This window comes from Myotis yumanensis, unplaced genomic scaffold (genome assembly GCF_028538775.1).
Source record: "Myotis yumanensis isolate MYYU_CA2020_CCGP unplaced genomic scaffold, mMyoYum1.0.hap1 SCAF_2, whole genome shotgun sequence".
NCBI lineage: Eukaryota > Metazoa > Chordata > Mammalia > Chiroptera > Vespertilionidae > Myotis > Myotis yumanensis.
In genome coordinates, this window is record NW_027223753.1 from 213,408,483 (window position 1) to 213,429,924 (window position 21,442).

Here is a 21,442-nt window from a genome sequence, read left to right on the forward strand (position 1 = left end):
GCGGCCCTCCACGTCAGCCAGCGCGAGCGGCAGCTGGCAGCGGCGCGGGCGGCAGCGCGTCACGTGGGCGGCAGCGCACATGCGCAGTCGCTCCGCCCCGCCCCCTCCTCCGCGGCGGCGGCGGGCGAGCGATCCCGCGGGACCCCGCGCTCGCGAGCTCCGGCCGGACCAGGCTCGCGGTGCGCCTGCGCCCGGACGGGAGGCGCCGTCGCGCCTCGGCTGCTCGCTCGGCTTCTCCTCTCTCGCCGCTGCGGCTGCCGGGCCGGCGCTTGCGCAGGGGACTCCTCGCTGAGTGGCCGCGCTGTTGGGAGGGGCCCGAGTGGGCGCCGGAAGGAGCCAAGGTCGAGGACCACCTTGACCTCGTACGTGGAACAGTAGCCAACCTCCCCCCACACCCCCGAGGGCAGGTGCTGGGACCTGGGCGCCGCGGCCCAGACCCGGGGAGGCCGCGCCCTGCCCAGCTCTTCCCTCTCCGCAGAGAGGCGAAGCCTGCAGATTGCAGGGGGGCCTTCAAATCCCCCCCTCCACCCCCGCGAGCTCCACCGCAGGCTGTGCGCGTGCTGGCGAATGTGCGCGTGTGCACGCGAGATCTGGCAGCCGCTGTGCGCGTGCAGGTCAGGCGTGGGTGCTGGTGAGCGCGCGTGCAAGCGGGTGTGTGTTGGGGGTGTGTGCGCAGGACAGCCGTTCGCAGTGGGTTAGGCTGGAAGAAAAACACGCTGCAGAGGCCGCGCCCGTGGCCCTTGGCAGAGCGATGCGGTTATGACAGCCCGGTGCGGGGAGTACATCCCTGATGGTGATCGTGTTTCCTTCCCACAGATTGTCTCCAAGGGAAAATGGTGGAAAATTCACCGTCGCCGTTGCCAGAAAGAGCGATTTATGGCTTTGTTCTTTTCTTAAGCTCCCAATTTGGCTTCAGTAAGTACTTTCCCGATGGATGGCCACGGCCTGGCTCTGGTGTTCAAGGTCAAGGAAATGACTGCCTTTGTTATTAGAGTGCGCACACGAACTGTGATTCTTTCTACTTGTGCCTCTTTTTAAGAAAACCTGGAGGGGACTCATGTTATTTCAGAGGGTTCTGTGAGCCAGGTAGTAGCCTGAAAGGTTTCATCTCAAGCGTTGTTCATACGGCACCAGGGAGGATTGCCCAGTGGATAGAACCTGGGGTCTGTGGTCATGGTCTGGTGGACAAGACAAGTAAATCTACACTTAACACTCAGCGTGGTATGTGCCAAGGGAGCCCAGGGAGAGACATGGAACAGACTAGGAAATCAGTTCGCCTTCTTCCCAGCCATAAGGAGGAGGGAAGTGGGAAGGCCGTGGCTGAGGCTGTGGCCGTGGCTCCTGTGCTGCTGTGGCAGCTGGGGAGTGAAGGGAATGAATGAGGCTGGAGGAGTCAGGTGTGTTTCTATCCTGGGTCTCCCTCAATCCCTGTGAGATCCCATTGCGCAGGTAAGAGAAACTGATGCTCACAGAGTCACACACCAGGCCCCACATCTCTCCCCAGAAGGAGTTGAGAATTACGAGGGGACAAGAGGGAGAGAATTGGGGGTACTCATAATCCAACTTTTTGGAATTTTGTGGGAATGAGGAAAGTGGGGGGTGTGAACCTTAACTGCATCAGCCAAGCTGTTGGGTGGAGAAGTCGATGGAGTGAAGTTGTAACTTGGGTTCAAAGCTTGGCTCTTCCACGGATTAGCTGTGCGACCTGAGACCATTTACTTCTTTGAGCCTTCAGGTTCTTCAGGTGTAAAAAAATGGTGACTGTTTATTCAGTGCTTATCATTCCCAAGACAATCCTGTGGGGTGGATGTTGTTATTATCCTATTCTACTGATGAGAATACTGAGACACACAGTCCGTAAAAAATAGAGCTAGAGCCCCAGCTGGTGTGGCTCAGTGGATAGAGCGTCAGACTGAAGACTGAAGGGTCCCAGGTTCGATTCCAGTCAAGGGCACATGCCAGGCTTCGGGCTCAGGAGACAGCCGGTCAATGATTCTCTCTTATTACTGATGTTTCTATCTCTCTCTCCCTCTCCCTTCCTCTCTGAATCAATAAAAAACATATATTAAAAAAAAATAGAGCTAGAATGTGAACCCAGACACCGGGTGGACTTCACTTTGCTGCCTCTCATGGCCTGTTGGAGCCCCCTCTTGTCAGAGAATCTGTGCTCCCACCGGGAATCAAACCATGGCCTTCTGGTTCATAGGTCAACGCTCCACCACTGAGCCACGCCAGCTGGGCTCCTGTCACTTTTTTACCACAATAAAAAGACATAAGGTAATTGTGATAACAAGAGTGATGCAAATAAGGAGCTAGGAGAACAGAAAGGAGGGAACACTCATTTCTGAGTGGATCAGGGAGGCTTTACGGGAGCTTTTTGTTTCATGTGACCCTCGGGAGATGAGATGCAAGCTCACTGGCCTTTTCTCGCCTCCTTACAGTCCTGTACCTCGTGTGGGCTTTTGTTCCCGAGTCTTGGCTGAACGCCTTAAGCTTGACCTATTGGCCTCAAAAGTAAGTTTAATAATGTTGCTTAAATAAAATAAGAGTATATTAATACTGTTTTGAAGGATCAGATTTTTTGTTAAGACTACTCAAATCTTAAATGCTCTTTTAAGATCCATAAGTAGCCAAATAGAAATGTAAAGCTTTTTAAAGGTCATTATAGATATATCTCCAATTAAAAATGATGTGTTGAATGCATGTTTGTCTTCCTTTCCTCCCAACACCTTGCTAAAGTAACTCTGTAGAGGAAAAAAGATATTTTTTTAAGGTAACAAATAATGGGATAGCAAGTAAGAAGTATGAACAAAATTTTAGAGTTGTACATAGGTGAAGGGTAACTGACTTAGTTTCCACTTTTTCACATTGCTGAAGTAGAGAAGCCAGCAAGAATAGCTGTGCCCTAGAATTCCAGAAAGGCTAGAAATTGGACATACAGATACCTCTTTAACGTGGTCATTCTGGATTGAGCTGAAAACAGTGTTTAAGGCGCACAAGATCCCCAAATCCCCTCCTCATCCCTTAAGGCAGGGAGACTGGCCCTCCCTCCCCTGCAGAAGACAGTTTTACTCTCTGGAACATTGAATAAGAGTCTGTAAGACATTAGGTCTGATCCTGGGGATGAGGCACCTTATCTCTCACCTATGTACAACTAAAGACAGGGAGGAGAATGGAAATCATTGCATTGCTGAGTAATAAGACGCCCCAAGCACCTTTCCTCATGAGGCTCCCAGGCTTGTGGCTGCTAGGCCTATGCCACCGTGCTCCTCCCAGCAAAACAGGAGGCTCCTGCCTACGGAAGTTGACCAGCTTAGGGGAAAGCATCTGTAATCTCTGACATTCGGCGGTTCCCCGGTGAAATGGCTTGGTCTCCTGCAGTGAGAATCACCAGTATGCCATCCTGGCCCACATACACACGGGGCTTCCAATAACCTTGTTAGTACTTCATTTTTAAATGTGAGTGGACAACCATAACTTACCATTTTAGAGGCTTTTATAAAATGAAATACAAAAGAAAAAAAGGGAACTTGAAGGAAAGGGAGCTAATGGAAGGAACAGAAGAAAATCACCATGAAACAAGAATAGAATGCTATAAAAAATGGAATGTTTAAGGAATTACTGTTTTTGGAAATAGCTATGTATACATAAAAGGCTAATATGCTAAGTGTTCGACCATCCAACCAGTCGCTATGACGCGCACTGACCACCAGGGGGCAGACGCTCAACGCAGGAGCTGCCATGATGTGCACTGGCCATTTACAGAGAAAAGGCACCACAGACCTGGCGCCCACAAAGCAACACTTGGCTTCCCCCAAGTGGGACACAGGCCCCGCCATCACTCCGGAACGACACCCCACCAAATTGCAGCTGACACTGCCGAGATCCCATGGCACAAAATGCGGCCCACAGCCCAGCCCAGGCCAGAAACAGTGGCTGTGGGTGCCAGGTAGGTAATGACATCGCCTAGCAACGCCTGGCTTCCTCTCCCTAGCAGCTAGCCTCCTTGGAGTTTCTTCAGCCCAGGAATACGACTTGCTTTATAGCCAGGTGGAAGCATTTCACACTTTAACCAAATGTCTGTGAAGCGTTTTCCCTGCCTCATCTCATTTGATCCTCACAGAAGTCCTGGAGTAGGTAGATAGGAGGCTCAGTGGAATCCTATTTTCTTTTCAATAGCTGAAAAATAGAGATTTAGAAAACTTAGAAACTTGACCTGACTGAAAAGAAGAAAGAAATGGTGGACCTTGAAAATGACTTCAGGTTTTCTCACTGTGCAGAATATAGTCAAACACTGCTGCAGTTAAATATTTTACCCTTTGTTCTCCCTGTGTGATCTACAATAATAATCTGCTTCGTGTTGATATTTACTGCTGTGTTGCTGACAATTACCTGAAAGAGAAGTTGGGGTGCTTCACTGGGCTGGAAAAAGTTTAGCTAAATCAGAAAGCAGGTCTAATTAAGCAAGTTTGTTCTATATCTATAAAAGGCTAAGTTGACTCGTGCATGCGCAATACATGTAACACTCTTGCTGGTGCCAATTGCACACGTGTGTTTCCATCTGTCATTGTCGATCTTGAATTTGGTTGACATTTCTATTATAGAGAAAGGGCAAGAAGCAATATTAAAATATTTCTTCTAATTAATGTCCTTTCAGTGTGCATGAATTTGTGCACCAGGCCACTAGTGTATATATAACAGCCAAAATTGAAATTTTAATTGATGGGTTAAAAGATAAACCAAAGGTAATATCCAGAAAGTAGAAAAAAGACAGCAAATGGGAAAAAAAATAAGGAAAATATAACCGGGTGAAAAAATCTGAACTCTTAGAAGTTCCAGAAAGGGAAAACAGTAAGAGAAAATGACTAAAGAAACAGTGCACCCAGTTCAGACCTGCAGTCACTTGATGTGCTTGCTCAGCTGCATTGAGAGGCATATTGGAGCCCTTCCTGTCAGAGAATCTGGGGGTTGAGTACTGATGGGAGCGTGGAACATAAGCAAACAGACAAAAAGATGGCAGGCCTTGTAACTGTTTGTCTTTTAGGTACCTGTTTTACTTTAAATTTTAAAAGTTATGTTATCCTACTGATGGACTCATAAGAAGAATAGCTTTTGGGGAAGTCTGTTATCTACCGAATTTTCTCATCTGCAGGTACTGGGCAGTTGCATTGCCCGTCTACCTCCTCATTACTATAGTAATCGGGTATGTCCTCTTATTTGGAGTAAACATGATGAGCACCTCGCCACTCAACTCCATCCATACAGTCACAGGTAAATTTATACCAATGGGATGTGCTGGGGGACGGAGGAGTGGGCTCTGAGTGCTTTTATCAAGAAAAGCAACCAAGAACAGGCTGCAAAAATGACACCTGGGCATACCAACTTGGAAGACATAATGCACAGTTATACCACAGGCAGGTTTACCTGGGAAGTAACTTCTGATGAATACCCTGTTCATAGCACTAGTCAACAGGTGCATTTGCCCATAAAAACCACAAGTCTAGCCAAACCGGTTTGGCTCAGTGGATAGAGCGTCGGCCTGCGGACTGAAAGGTCCCAGGTTCGATTCCAGTCAAGGGCATGTACCTTGGTTGTAGGCACATCCCCAGTAGGAGGTGTGCAGGAGGCAGCTGGTCGATGTTTCTCTCTCATCGATGTTTCTAACTCTCTATCCCTCTCCCTTCCTCTCTGTAAAAAATCAATAAAAAATATTTTTAAAAAAACAACACAAGTCTATAACATGTTCCTCGACAGCTCCGCTGGCAGGAACTTCCTTTATCCTCAACAGGCAGTGTTGATGGAGGGGTGCACACAGGCCCATGCAGAGCGTGTCCAGGAAGAGGGATTTGGGGAGCGGGGCGGTCCTCAGGATCGCTGTGTGCACCTGACCACAGTAAGGGGTAGACAAGCCATGGCATGTTTTTGCAGTTTTATTTTTTAAAGTTCTTTTTTTAAAATCTAAAGATTAAAATAGGAAGACTCCTAAGCTTGCTTATATTCTAAAACATAAAGTATTTTTTAAGTTTCCAGGTATGATTTTTTAACTTTTAAAGCCTTTTTGTGTGTGTATGAGCCTATACAATGTATTCTGCAAATCAGTTATAGTTTTTTCGTTTTTGTTTTTAATATATATTTTTATTGATTTCAGAGAGGAAGAGAAAAATATAAACATCAGTGATGAGAGGGAATCATTGATTGGCTGCCTCCTGCACGCCCCACACTGGGGATTGAGCCCGCAACCCGGGCATGTGCTCTTGACCAGAACTGAACCTGGGACCCTGCAGTCCACAGGCCAACGCTCTATCCACTGAGCAAAACTGGCTAAGGCAGTTATTTTTTATATTTCTTTTTTAAAATATATTTTTATTAATTTCAGAGAGGAAGGTAAGGGGTGAGATAGAAACATCAATGATGAGAGAGAATCATTGACTGGCTGCCTCCTGCCTGCCCCACACTGGGTGGGGATCGAGCCCACAACCTGGGCATGTGCCCTGACCAGGAATCGAATCATGACCTCCTGGTTCACAGGTTGATGCTTCTTTTCTGGTAACCTACTGTATTCCCTGCATTCTTGACTGGAATCACGGCAAACAGACAATTTGTGCAGAAGGGAGAAAGTGTTAAGTTTATATGAATGATTGTACCAAATGACTTAATAGTTTTCAGGTGATTTAAATATATTTCTTAGCCTGAATAGGATTCTATTCCTATGAAAAATGTGCAAATGGGACTTTAACACATCATTGTACTGATGAATGAAATATTACTTTCTTACCCAAGTTAGAGATGCAAAAAAGTACTTTGCTAGCCCTAGCCGGTTTGGGTCAGTGGATAAAGTGCAACCTTCAGACTGAAAGGCCCCGGGTTCAATTCCAGTCAAGGGCACATGCCCGGTTGCAGGCTCAATCCCCAGTAGAGGGGGTGTGCAGGAGGCAGCCGATCAATGATTCTCTCATCATTGATGTTTCTATCTCTCTCTCCCTCTCCCTTCCTCTTTGAAATCAATCTATATAATAAAAACCTAAACAACCATTACAGTGGAACAAGAACGAACGGTTGCTATGATGCGCACTGACCACCAGGGGGCAGCTCCTGCATTGAGTGTCTGCACTCCCTGGTGGTCAGTGCACTCCCACAGGGGGAGCTCTGTTCAGCCAGAAGCAGGGCTCATGGCTGGCAAGCGAGGTGGCAGTGGCGGGAGCCTCTCCTGCCTCCACTGCAGTGCTAAGGAGCAGTGAGCAGGCAGGTGGTAAGGAGCAAGGGGTCCTGGACTACAAGAGGGGTGTCCAACTGCCGGCTTAGGCCTGGACTGTGAGAGGGCACAGGCTGGGCTGAGAGATCACCTCTAGTAAAAGTATATATATATTTTTAAAGTTCTTTGCTAATTTCTAGTCTAATTGGGACATTGCTTCTAAAGAGAGCATTCAAGTAATCTTTTAATGACATTTAAACGTATTTTTCATTATCCAAGCATTAGCCTAGTCAATTATGTAGTGGGTCTCCATAAAGACGGTAGAAGAACTCATTGGGTAATGAGAGCCTTTTGTCCTCTTGCAGATAACTATGCTAAAAATCAGCAGCAGAAGAAATACCAGGAAGAGGCCATCCCAGCGTTAAGAGATATTCCTATTAGCGAAGTAAATCAGATGTTCTTTCTGACTGCCAAAGAATCTTACACCAAAAACTGAATTGTGTATACACTACCATCAAACATTTATTACAAGTTTTGGCATAATAATTTTGACCATAATTATCTCTCTTATTAATACCCAGTATTGAAATATTTTGAAAAATGTAAGTTGAACTTATATTAGATTAAGGTCCATTAATATTGTAAAAGTTCTCAAATATTAGTTACTAATGGACAGAATAAATAAAACATTGATCATTACCATATAGCAGGCGTTTTAACAAATAAGTATCAGTAGAAGCAGGAAATCCCTCCAGAGTCATTCATGTTGTCTCTTTCAGGGAGCAATTGTGTCTTTCTCACTGTTTATTCTAGAGGCCCAGAATGCAGACTCCAGTTTGGGGGAAGGGTTCATCTACTGTGTGTCCTTGCCATCAGATTCATGTCTAAGATGCAAATATTTATTGATTGAGTGCTCACACAGACGAGGTATTTCTCTGGGCAGTGGGATGTTGTAATGAGATTCTCAAAGAGCCTGCATTTTAGAAGCAAATGGAAACAGACCAAGCAAATAAAGAAGGAAATGAGTACTGTACAGAGAATTAAGACAGTACAGTTTCTAGAAAGTGGCTGCTTTAGATCCAGTGGTCAAGTAGGCTGCTCAGTTAGAGGCAGTTGAGGCTGAGATTTGATTGGTGAAACCAAGAGCCAGGCATATAAAGATTGGCGAGGCAGAGAGAGCTTTCAAGCAGCGAGAGCACTGACTTTCAGGTGGGAGGGAGCTGGTTTTCTGGGACCTCAGCACTTTGCATAACTCCTCTCCAGAATAAAATATCTGTCTCGGACTAGTTCCGCAGTAGTACCCAAGCTTTGCTTTTACAGATCATAGTCACGGAGAGTCACATGGCCAGGGCTGGATGACGCCAGCCCGACTCACAGTGACTCAAATGTCGCCTTGCACCCTAGTCAGCCAGGATGGCCTGCTTGAGTTATAAAGTCTGTTTACCTGGCTCCCAAATATTAGAAGCAGCTGAGTCAACCTGCGTCAGCTGCTGAGGCCCCATCCAGCACTCTGACTGGTTTCTCAGTTAATGCACCATGGACTGGCATGTTCTGGGAGCCAAAACCAGGCTCTCTTCCCTAAATCTGGTAAGAGGAGGCTGGGCCTGCAGATCTGGAGACTTAGCCCAACCAGTGGCATGCACAGAGATGGTGGTGGGTGGGCTGCAACCTGGGAGGTCGGGGCAGATAGCAGACAACTCTGTGCAGCCAGTCACCTGTGCCCGTTTTCACCCATCTGATAAGTCACATCCCCCCTGAGTATAAGGAGCATGGGGTGGAGAGAATGGTTGAGGTGTCTTCCCCAAGAAGGCAGAAGGTTTCAGTCACTGAGGCAGAAACATGAGAAGAAAGATGATCGTTCCCTTACACTGGCCTCTTTGGTTGTCTGCATTTTTTAAATAATTAGTACAGCGACCATCTTTTGTGGATAAAAATCATCTGTGTGATGCCCAGCCGGTGTAGCTCAGTGGTTCAGTGTTGACCCATGAACCAGGAGATCAAGGTTTGATTCCCGGCCAGGGCACATGCCTGGGTTGTGGGCTCAATCCCCAGGAAATCCATGATAAATCTCTCACCTATCTTTATAGATCCTATTAGTTCTGTTTCCCTGAGTCATCCTTGGCCCCTTGTTCCTAACACAGAGGACCTAGTTATATAGTTGGTGAATGAAATAAAGTTCAAAGGCTCATATCTGGAATCATCAGGAGTGTTACAATTAAATTAAATTGTTTTGAAGATGTAATGAGAGAGATGTACACTTTTCATATTTTAAGGAGTCAAATCATTGAAGGACCTAAGTAATCAGAATTATCACTGGAGATCTTGTAACAACCTTAAATTACTAGAAAGCCATCATTATTTGCTTTCTACTTTCAAATTTTGATGTCTTTTAAGATTTTCTTTGAAGTTACTAAAGTTTGTGAAACTAGTCCAATAGCCACTCCAGACCAAATTCCCCATCAGCATCTAACGTGAAGATTAAATTTAATGTGTGAAAGATAGATGACCTGCTGCAGGATCAAAAGGCAGTTAGAAATAATGGCCCTGGCCACAAAGACACACAAATCAAAGAATTGTCGGCCCAGGACAGAGATTCTATCAGTGATGAATCTGTCGTTTCACTTGACTGCTGATCCAGTACAATTATGGGAAAACTAACAGAAATGACCTGAGTGAACAGACAGACTGGGGCCATTTGTTTCTTAAGTGAAATTTCCAGGCACCCAACCTCAGCCTTTGCTTTTCCATCACCACTGAGTGGCAGTTGGCAGAGAGAGATGACCTTTACTTAACCTTGGGAATAACTCTACCCGTTTCTGGTCAAAATAAGGAATGTATGTCAATGCCTATTGGCCATCCAATTGCAGGAGTTATTGGGTGTTTTTGGTCTAAGTCAATGATGTCTTTGCCTTTTTGAACTTTATTTTACAAAATAAATATCTTTTCTTAGGTCATCTTGACAGTTAGAACAGGCCACACACCTGGTACAGATGCATGACAAATTTAAAAGTAACTTTGATCTGTTTTGTCTTGGTTTGGGTTGTTTTTTAACTCAAACATTCATCTGACTGAAGATAGAGAAATAACCAGGTTTCAATCTACTTTCATTCCTTTAGGCATTTAAAAAATGCTTATTGCTGTCAGCAACCCAAGAGATAAGTGGCTCCAAAACAAATCTTAAATCAAGCACTGCTTCCAGACTTAACCCCTTCCCTCCCACACATACCTGTGTGGTCATTTGTTCGAAGATCTGACATAAATAAAATCAGATCAGATATCCAATCCCTCAAAGAAAATGGTCTCAGTGAAGGTAGATCCCAAAACTTGCCCTCGTTCTCACCTCTCCATCCATCCTTATCAGGACCTTCTTGTCACCAATAGACCAGTGCATTGGGCTAAATCAGATGTTCCCCGTTGGATAAATCATGAAAATGCCATGAGCCAAACAACTTGGGTGATTGAAAGGTATTGATCCGTCCATCAACCACCAATTCTATGGATCAGTAATAGATTACTTCAGAAATATCCTTGATTAAAAGTCTATAAGATCATGGCTAAGGTTATTTCATGATTATAACATTTTAAATCTACATTAATAATATAGTATCTAAGGACTGATGTTTTAAATATTTTCATTGGTTTTAATAAGTATCACTTATTTTTAAAGTAATACAAACACATCGTAGAGCATTTTAAAACTATAGAAAACAACAAAAAACAGTTATTTATAATCCATCACCCAAAGATAACCTGAACAGTTTTGTATAAGCCCTTCTAAGGATGTGTTTAACAACAGTATCAACAGAATCACACTGTAAATATAAGTTTGCCTTATTTTTCAAATAACATCATATTGTGAGCATTTAGCAACTGTATAATATTCTATCATATAGATGCATCATAATTTATTTCACAAATTTCTTGTTACTGGATTGTAGGATGAGTCTAAGTTTTCATTTTTATAAGTATTATTATAACAAATACCCCTGTATAAAAATATTTGTATTTATCTCTGATTATATCCTTAAGAAATATTTCTATAAGGGTTAGGGATATAAAATTTCTAAAAGTGCTCGTCACCTATTGCCAAATTGCCCGGGAAGGTAGGCTTAATTTTATACTTTGACCAGCAAAGCATGACTTTTCACCACTCAGCATCATGCATAATTATTCATGAATGTGACAGTGGGTCTTCCATGATCATTTCCAGAGTAACAAAATAAGTTCGAAGAAGTTGAGAAGTATAGTTTGGCTAGCTACTGAATTCACTGATATTCATATTTAATATGCAAACTTACATCAAGCGAGTCCTGGCAGCCGCAGGAGGCTTATGTGGAGGGCATGACTCAAACTTTCAAACTCATTTAGAAAATTCCCCTCACATGCAAAGTGATTCTTTTGCAAGAATAAAAATAATTATGGGGCTGGTTCGGAAATTAAACCTGCCTGAGGCATCTCTGGTAAACAGTTTGCAGCAACTTCCTGTAATATAGAAAGACTTTCCTCCTCAGTGTCAGTGCCCTGGGAACTCTCCTGTTGAAAGCAGCAGGGTGCAGAGATTTGTGATCTGATGAGCGGCGGGTACCAGTTATCGAGGACTTGTCGACCTCCCTGTGAAATACGTCTCAAGCACAGCTTGCCACGTTGTTAAAAAAAGTATACCCAAGACACAGTTCTAAAATCATGCTCACATCACCTCATCTTCCTGGTAAGGACTCAGAAATTTACAGAGCTTGCGTGAGCATTGTTGTCAAGGGTACCCATCATCACTCCATTGTTGATCAAAGGCCAGATCAACCAACTTATTACCCAACCCCTACCCTTCTCAGAAAACATTATGAATTCTCTTTTCCATTCTTTAGCTTTCCCCAAGTTACAAAATATATTACCTCTGAGGAAGTCTTTCAGTCACATTCCATCTCGGCAGCATCTTGTGTCAAGGCACAGAGGTTTCTTTAAAGGGATTGCGTGCTGGTCCTTCACAGGAGAGCTGATCCGCAAACCCCTATCCGGGGATTGGACTTTAGTTGAGGTGCTGCTGTCCCATGTCCTTCTGGATCTCATGAGTAAGCCCTCCCAGAGAGTCCAGGATGAGGTTGCCCTGTGCATGTGTTATCAGAAAGGGGCCGATGGGAAGTGTGTGTCCATTTAGAGCCTTTCAGTATCTTCTTGCCCTCAGGATGCACCCACGGACCAAGCCTCTGCCTGCCGGCCCTCCCACGCCCCCTTGCTCCTGCTCCTGCTCCTGCTCCAGCTCCGCTGGCTTCCTTCCTGTCAGCCCTGCAGCTTCTCGCTCACCTCAGGGCCTTTGCACAGGCGGTTCCCTGGCCTGGAAAGCTCCTTCCCCAGCTCTTTGCCTGCCTGGTTCCTTCAGGTGCCATCAAACACCACCCTCCTTGGACCAGGTTTTCCTCGTTATCCTCCACCATGTTTTCCGTGGCACACATTGCAATTTGTCGTTTAGAACAAGGCTTCTCAAAACTTCTGGGGTGTAGGATGGATTTTTCTAAATTTCCAGTCCATTATGAATCTATCCTTCTGCAAAATATCCTAAAAATGGATTGTTAGAAAAATGAGATGGAAAAGAAGACAAATAGCAGAAGCTGAGTTCTTCTTTCTGTCTTTCTTTTTTTTTACTAAACAAACATGAAATTACTGTCAAATTGCTCTGGGAGTTTAGAAACACTTCCCTCAACCTCGGTGCTACCTCGGCTCAGGCTGGTGGCACAGGTTGTGGCCCAGTCCTCGTCCACAGACCCCACTGTGATAATCATTGGTTTGTCCCCACTGGACTGAAAGCTCCCTGGGGGAGGGACCTCATCTGTCGTATTCACATCTCCCTGAGGCCTAGAGTGGTCCCTGGAAAGTAGACGGTGTTCTATATACTTTGGCTGAATAACCTGAGTGGTTGAATGAACAACCAGTCAGTAATAAAGGAAGATTGTGTAGCTTAGAGGGGCCCACTGGGCGGTTTGGCGGGTTGGTCACTGTTGGCCCAGTGGCTGGGTGCAGGGGTGAAGTCTGCAAGCATCATGGGGACTCAGCAGGGGCCCAGGGATGAGTGGGCAGCGCTCTCATGGGCAGGCCCATGGAGGGCAGAGGTCAGGAGGGGCCAGCAGGGCCCTACAGATCAGCAGCCTGTTTTATCCCACAGCAGCTCGGCTCTGACCAGATCTGCTGTGAGGATGCGGGTGGGAAATTCCCTTCGAGGTCTGCTGACATGACCTGGGAGGGGGTGGGGAGCTACCTGAGGAAGGATTCAGAGAGACTGTGGGGAGTCAGGTTGGGTTGGGATGGGGTCATCAGTTCTCTGCTAGTGAATGGTCGCTAAACTTGGACACAGGGTCCCAGAGAGAGGCCGGTGGGGACTCAGACCTGAGATAGAGACCATCTGCAGGGCCCCGGGGCTGGGGGAAGGACCCTGGAGCAGCTCAGCCCAGCCTGGTGGGCCTCCAAGGTTGGCCCCTGCTGGTGAGGGACACATGACTTCAGCAGAGGGCAGGCTCAGACAGAAACCCACACTGGAGACAAGGGAACTGAACTTTCCTGGACTCGTCAGGCTGGCCAGGAGAAGTGTTGGCAAAACACACAGGCAGAGAGAAATGGGCAAGGGGTGGGGCTGCACACAGGGGCCGCTGGGACGGGGTGGGGGGCGGGGGTGGAGGTGACAGCAAGGTCAATAGAATTAACTCAGGTCACTTCTTTGACTAATACAAGACAATGTTTCCTTTGATTCGGACCTGAATTTTAAAGGATTGCTCTCTAAATAACAACCAGGGCAGACTGTGATTTACAAAAACAAAAAAGGCACAGTCCCGGTCCCTTGGTCTTGACTATTTAGAAACTATGTTGAGATCTTTTTTTAATGTATTTTTATTGATTTCAGAGAGGAAAGGAGAGGAAGAGAGATAGAAACATCACTGATGAGAGAGAATCATTGATCGGCTGTCTCCTGCTCATCCCACACTGGAGATCAAGCCCTCAACCCAGGCATGTGCCTAACTGTGATCTCCTGGTTCATAGGTCGATGCTTAACCACTGAGCAACACCAGCCAGGCAAGACTTTTTTACTTTTATTGTACCTACTGCTATCTTCTCACCACATTTTACATATTTTGTTGAATGTGTGAGAGAAAGACAAAAAGCCCAGTGTGATGGTGTTCCTGAAGTGACATGCTTAGTGAAGGTCAGATCATCCAGAAAGTACTCTGGGTTCACAAAGTGACCGACAAAGGAAGCAATATGAGCATGAGCTTCGTGCCCTTCCCTTGTGTGCAGAACAAGAATTGTGCTCATTCTCAGGGCTGATTAAGGAAATCTTCCATGCATCTCTGATTTTATTTCTCTATTATTTTTTTAAATTTTTTTATTGATTTTTTTTTTTTTTTTTAGAGAGAGAGAGTGAGAGAGAGGAAAGGAGAGAGATAGAGAGATGGAAACATTGATCAATCAGCTATTTCTGCACCCTGAAACCTGGGCAAGTGCCCTGACTAGGAATTGAACCCGGGACCCCTTGGCTCATAGGTCGATGCTCAACCCCTGAGCCACACCGGCCGGGCTGTGCTATTTTACTTTTGTTTAAAAGAGCTAGCAGAAGAGCAAGAAAGGGTCATGGTTTTAACAATTCATTTAAACAAGGGGACGGGAGCCCAGCCAGCCAGTGTGGGGCCTGCAGGACGCAGCCAATCAATTATTCTCTTTCATCATTGATGTTTCTATTTCTCTCTCCCACTCCCTTCCTCTCTCTGAAATCAATAAAAACATATTATTTTTAAAAATTGTGGCAATTTTTAAAGCAAACCAAAGCAGATGGTTAAGAGCATATGGCAGTGATGGCAAACCTTTTGAGCTTGGCGTGTCAGCATTTTGAAAAACCCTAACTTAACTCTGGTGCCGTGTCACCTATAGAAATTTTTTGATATTTGCAACCATAGTAAAACAAAGACTTATATTTTTGATATTTATTTTATATATTTAAATGCCATTTAACAAAGAAAAATCAACCAAAAAAATGAGTTCGTGTGTCACCTCTGACACGCGTGTCATAGGTTCGCCATCACTGGCATATGGTAACTTCTCTTAATGCTGAGAGCGAGGATGGCAGCACCTCCCTTTGGGGCACTGGGGTTTGGTGGAGGAGAAGTAAAAGCAGTCACTGCTTCCCATTGAAACGCAAGGTCACAGGCACTTTCCAGAAACAGTTCCTTCTGTACTCGAACAAAGCAATGCAGAGGCTTGGCTGAGCTCAAGCAACATCTGGAGGCGTCTTTTTTATCTGAAAAGAGAAGTGGGAAGAAAACAAAACCGAGACCCCCGCCCCTGCAGCCTGGTCCACAGCTGCGAGACGAATTTCACAGGCCCGGGAATTCTGGGAGCCCCACCTCCACGGGCAGCCGCCAGCCGGAGAGGCCTTGTTTCCAGAGACAGTTTTCCCCACACCCAGGTGCACAGCCGGCCCAGCGACGGGAAGGGAAGACGATGCGATGCTCCGCCAGGCCTCCAGGAGCTCTCTCTGGCTTTCTAAGACTCCCTGGGCCGTACACACATCCTACCGAAGCACCGTGGCTGCCTCAGGGTTTGCTGGCGTGGATTCCAGTATCGAGGTGACGGGCCAGGGATGGGCTATGCCCTGGGTCTGGTATGAGCCCGCAACTCTCCCAGGAGCACCGGTTATAGGCGAGAGCCTGCTTCCCCCCTCGGTGCCGCCCACGGAGCTCCAGAGAACGCAGAGAAGTGCCACCTAGGAACTGGGAGAATCCGCCCGGTAGCCTGCGCTAATAATCACCTGGACTTAAAAAATAATAATAAATTGGCCCGGCCGCGGTGGCTCAGTGGTTGAGCGTCAACCTATGAACCAGGAGACCACAGTTAGATTCCTGGTCAGGGCACATGCCCGGGTTCCGGGCTCGATCCCCAGTGGGGCCATGCAGGAGGCAGCTGATCAATGATTCTCTCTCATCATTGATGTGTCTGTCTCTCCCTTCCTCTCTGAAATCCATAAAAATATTTTTTAAATTAATAATGATGATACATTGACCTCCAGGTCCTAGGGCAGTGATGGCGAATCTATGACACACGTGTCAGAGGTGACATGCGAACTCATTTTTTTGGTTGATTTTCCTTTGTTAAATGGCATTTAAATATATAAAATAAATATCAAAAATATAAATCTTTTTTTTTTACTATGGTTGCAAATATCAAAAAATTTCTATATGTGACAGGGCACCAGAGTTAAGTTAGGGTTTTTCAAAATGCTGACACGCCGAGCTCAAAAGGTTCGCCATCACTGTCCTGGGGGGAAACTGAACAAACGGAATGCTTTCTTTTGGGTCAAAGCCCAGTAAAGCTCCCCCGGGCTCGGGCCGCAGCTTGCAGGACGAATGCCTGGAAGTTCACAGGAAACGCACAGGCGATGTGTGTTCAGAGCCATGCTTGGGAGACGCCGCCCTCCAGCCGCTCCGTGACTGAGTCTCAGCTGTCCTGCCCCTGGCAGTGTTTGCACAGGTCAACCCCGAAGAAGGATGATGGCCTGTTTGTATTGAGGAAGTCTCTGCAGGTCGGTCTGTTTACTGTCAAACCACTTCAGGTGGCTTTCTAGATTTTAGCAAAATAAAATGATTTGCACTAAAGCCAACCATACACATACCCCGTGACCTAGCAGCCACCCTCGTTATCTCCTCGGCAGACATGAACACACACGTGCACAAGAGGCCTACTCAGCAATGCCCATAGCAGCCTTCTTCCTGACAGCCAAACGCTGGCAGCAGCCCCAGTGTCCACCAACCGTAGATGGAAAAATCAGTAGGACTATGTTCCTACAACAAAATGCCATTGAACAGTCAGGGACTCATGTGCACAGTGTTGAATGCAAGAAACCAGACACAAGTGAACACAGACTGTATGATTCCATTTACACAAGGTACAGAATTGGGCAAAATGAACCTATGATGCCCTCGCTGGTTTGGCTCAGTGGATAGAGCGTCGGCCTGCAGACCGAAGGGTCCCGGGTTCCATTCAGGTCAAGGGCACATGCCTGGGTTGCAGGCTCGATCCAAGGTGCAGAAGGCAGCCAATCAATGATTCCCTCTCATCATTGATGTTTCTCTCTCTTTCTCCCTCTCCCTTCCTCTTTGAAATCAATAAAAATATATATTTTTTAAAAATGAACCTATGGTACTAGAAGTCAAAATCGTTATCCTTGGGGAAGAGAGTGTGGGGCTGGGAGGGGCATCAGAGGGGCTTCCGGGGTGATGATGATCTATTTGTTAACCTGGCTGTTTTTTAAAGGGTGCATTACCTTTTCTTTAATTATTTTTTACTCTCTCTCTCTCTCTCTCACTATTTTTTTAAAATTAAAGTCTAGTTGACATACAATATTACATTAATCTTGGGTGTACAAGGTTATGTTATGTTTTCTTTTCTTTCTTTTTGTTAAGCCTCACCAGAGGATATTTTCCCATTTATTTTTAGAGAGGGGGGGAGGGGAGAAAGAGAGAGAGAAACACTGATGTGAGAGAGACACATCAATTGGTTGCCTCCTGCACAGGATCAAACCCTTGACCACAGTGAACCCGAGAGCCCAGGCCGACACTCTACCCACTGAGTCACACCAGCCAGGGCAGGTATGTTATCTTTTAAAATTCAGCAAGCCCTTAGAATTTTCTCCCTCTTCTGTATCTGCTGTGTGTCGATAAGAAATGTATTTAAATCAATTTTGTTGAAATGTCTTTTAATGACCTCTATGGTAGCTATAACTATTGTTAGGGCAATGTATTGTGGAAAGCTATGTAAAACTCCCACATTTGCATGTTAGTATCTGATGTATCTGGAGAGACCTCCAGTTATGACCGTTGGTGACCATTGTTTTTTGATCTTGTGGATAACGTGAAGCCCCAAACTTTACATCTAACAAGCCTGGGTATTGGCCCCACCGCATTGTTTAACAACATAATCCTGGGGTGTAGAGGAATTTAAGATGCTCACAAAAATGTCAAGCCTGATGATGACCTGGATCACAGCGATTGATCTTCCCTGCATGTCTTGCTGTGGAACTGAAGTCGTCATCCTAAAATACACCTGGACCTCTTCTTGTGATGGATGGCTCAGAGGTCACTGCAAGTGCACCGGAGACGGAACCTCGATAGACCCAGGAAAGTAAAAACTAAGAGTCGAGGGAGAAACCAAAGGATTTCATTGGAATTTTTTTCCTTTGGGTTACTTTGTAAGTTAAAGTTGTTGTCACGCCACAAAAAGATTGCATTATGCCTGTAGTGACTCAGTGGCTAAAGAAAAAGATACATATATTATGTGGGTTTTTGGGGGGGGTTTTGGCTTTTTTTTGCCATATTTTAGAAAGACAAAATGGGAGGGAAGGAGGGGAAAAGGGAGGGAGGCAGAAAGACAGAGAGAAACATGGATTTGTTGTTCCATTTATTTATGCATTCGTTGGATGTGCCCTGACCGAGATCGAATCTGCAGCCTTGGCATATTGGAATGACACTCTAACAAGCTCAGCTACCCACCAGGGCCACAAATATTGTTTTAACAGAAGACTTTCAGCTTTTAAAACAGCTTGTATTGTCTTGTAATTTGTATACTATATATATTCACCATTGGCACTATATGACTCAATGATTTTGCAAATTTATAGACTTGTGCAACAATCACCATCACCCAGTTTTAGAACATGTCCATCACCCCTAAAGTTTCCTTGTGCCCATTTACAGTTAATTCCCACCCCTACTCCCAGCACAAAGCAGCCTCTGTTCTGCTCTCCATGGCTATCAATTTGCCTTTTCTTGACATTTCCTATCAATGGGATCGCACAATGCAGTCTGTCGCTTCTGGCTTCTTCCACTTAGCTTGTTTTCAAGGCCCATTCATGCTTTAGCATGTAACAAGGCTTCATTAGATCCCATGTTATTGCTGAATCATACCCCATTGCATGGGTAGAGCACCTTTGATTTACCCATCGTCCAGTTGAGGTCCATGTGGATTGTTTCCAGTGTGGGGTTATTATGAATCAAGCTGCTATGAACATTTGTGTATATATCTTTTTGTGAATATATGTTTTCATTTCTCCTGGGTAGATTCCTAGGAGTGGAATTGCTAGGTTGTATGGTAAATTTATGTTTAATTTTTGTTGTTGTTAATCCTCATCCGATGATATTTTTCCCATTGATTTTTAGAGAAAGTGGAAGTGAGGGGGAGAGACAGAGAAACATCAGTGTGAGAGAGATACCTCGATTGGTTGCCTCCCGCCCACGCCCCAACTGAGGCCTGGGATCGAACCTGCAACCCAGGTACATGCCCTTGACCGTAATTGAACCCGCAACCTTTCAGTCCTTGGGCCTATTATGCTCTAACTACGGAGAAAACCCAGCTAGAGCTATGTTTAAATTTTTTATGAAACTGCCAAACTCTTTTCCAAACGACAGGATGTCCCCCCAAAATGTATACACACTTTAACAGCCAATAGCTCAATCTTGAAAATGAAATGTATTTTAATACACACCACCTTTATAATTCAAAGTGTGTGCATGCATTTTGGGGGACATCCTATATTTAGCATTTTATATTCACACCAGTGATGTTCCACCTTCTCCACAACCCTGTCACTCCTTGTTATTACCTGTCTTTTAAAATTGTGACCATTCTGGTAGGTGCACGACGGTATCTCACTGTGGCTTTAATTTGCATTTCCATAAGGACTAATGATGTTGAGCAACTTTGTGAAATATCTGAAACTATCAAGTGAAATCTGCTTGTAAGGATTACTATGTAATGACATAATGGACTATTAATACCGTATTTTAGATTTGCCCAGCAACTTCTAAGGCAGTCAAATTATCTTTAGAAGCATCCACCGTTTTCATGGTCATCGTAAAAGAGTACCTGTTTCTGCCTTCATGAGTCATGCAGGAGTGACTCACATCCTGAGGGGAGGATTACATTCTCCCTCTGGTGTTAGGTAAGGGCAGTTTTTCTCTTGCTTAGAAATATCTTCCCAGCACAGAAAAAAAAAAAAAGGTGATACAAACAAATTGCTCCACACGGTGCAATATAGAAACCCACACTTGAGACCTATATGATCATATTGACCAGTGTCACCCCAATAAATTTAATGTTAAAAAAGTTTTTAATTTAAAAGTTTTTAATTAAAAAAAAATTGCTCAAAGAAACCTTGGTGAGTTCAGTTGACTGTTCCAGGCCCAAAATACAGAAGTGGGAAAACTCGAGTAGAGTCTATAGAATGAGCATTATGGGTGTGCACGAGAAACAGCGCGGAGTAGTGACATGCGTGGCTGGTGTCATCCCCAGGGAGCTGATCTGCCCCAGGGCAGAGGCAGGGAGGCAGATGGGGAGGAGGCCTGGGCTCATTGCTGGAAAGGGGGCATTTGTGGGACTTGGGTCCCCTTCTCAGACTTGACTGTTTCTGCATGAGATTTTCTCCGCACGTAAAGGGATGAGATGAGCTCAAGAGCTTGGCTGAAACCTTATTATGTTTCTGGAAACTTCTTAGAACCTGCAGCAGAGTTCTTAGACCTTCTTCTCCAGCATCTTAGGGGACTGACTATCCAGGTCTCAGTCCTCATCCCATTCCCTAATGCAGTAAGCTCCGAGGTCCCGTTACAAAACCCCAGTTCAGGAAGAACGGAGAGTCCGCTGGCTATGGCCGCTCACAGCGCCTCTGAGTTCCAGCCCGTTTTTAAAGACCTCCGAGAAAACAACGGCCATGCTGGCAGCCTCATTCTTCTCCTCTGTGTCCTGGTCTATGACCCCCCCCCCCCCTCCAGTTCTGAAATCATGTTCTGGCTGGAGGAGACCAGACTCATAAAAATTGTGATTTTGCTTCATTCCTAGACACACGTACAATGGGAATGGGCCCGTCTGTCCACCAATCACCATATGCACAAAGGTGTTATTCAGTTGCCTCAAACGGAAACGAACCCAATACTCATCCTTAGATGGGATGGGGGGCGGTGCTGCATCCACACCCTGGGGTCCCATTCGGCAATGAGAATGGCATCCGCACCTGCACGCACTGTGACTGAGTCTCACGAACTAACGTTGAGAGAAACCAGACAAAAAAGAGCATGTGCCCTGGGATCCCATTGGTGTCAAATTCAAAACCAGACAAATGGGACCCACAGCGCCGGGACGTGATGGGGTGGGAGCCGGAGAGGATATCCTAGGGGGACTGGCCTGTTGGTTTTGAGCTGGGTGCTGTTTTCATAACATGTGGTCTCC

At 45.5% G+C, this 21,442-nt stretch overlaps 1 protein-coding gene across 1 annotated transcript; it reads left to right on the top strand.

Moving 5' to 3' along the window:
• Nucleotides 1–129: 129 nt before the first annotated feature.
• On the top strand, nucleotides 130–10,090 carry PIGP (phosphatidylinositol glycan anchor biosynthesis class P). Its single transcript, XM_070407212.1, has 5 exons — nucleotides 130–362; nucleotides 817–915; nucleotides 2,442–2,514; nucleotides 5,153–5,271; nucleotides 7,558–10,090. Exons 2-5 carry the CDS (start codon nucleotides 834–836, stop codon nucleotides 7,686–7,688), a joined length of 405 nt encoding a protein of 134 aa, XP_070263313.1. The 5' UTR covers nucleotides 130–362; nucleotides 817–833; the 3' UTR covers nucleotides 7,689–10,090.
• The last annotated feature ends 11,352 nt before the right edge of the window (nucleotides 10,091–21,442 follow it).

Coding starts and splice junctions, on each gene's coding strand:
- PIGP (XM_070407212.1), top strand. CDS start 834: ATGGTGGAAAATTCACCGTCGCCGTTGCCAGAAAGAGCGATTTATGGC. Junction 916..2,441: donor AAGCTCCCAATTTGGCTTCA/GTAAGTACTTTC, acceptor GCCTCCTTACAG/TCCTGTACCTCGTGTGGGCT. Junction 2,515..5,152: donor TTGACCTATTGGCCTCAAAA/GTAAGTTTAATA, acceptor TCTCATCTGCAG/GTACTGGGCAGTTGCATTGC.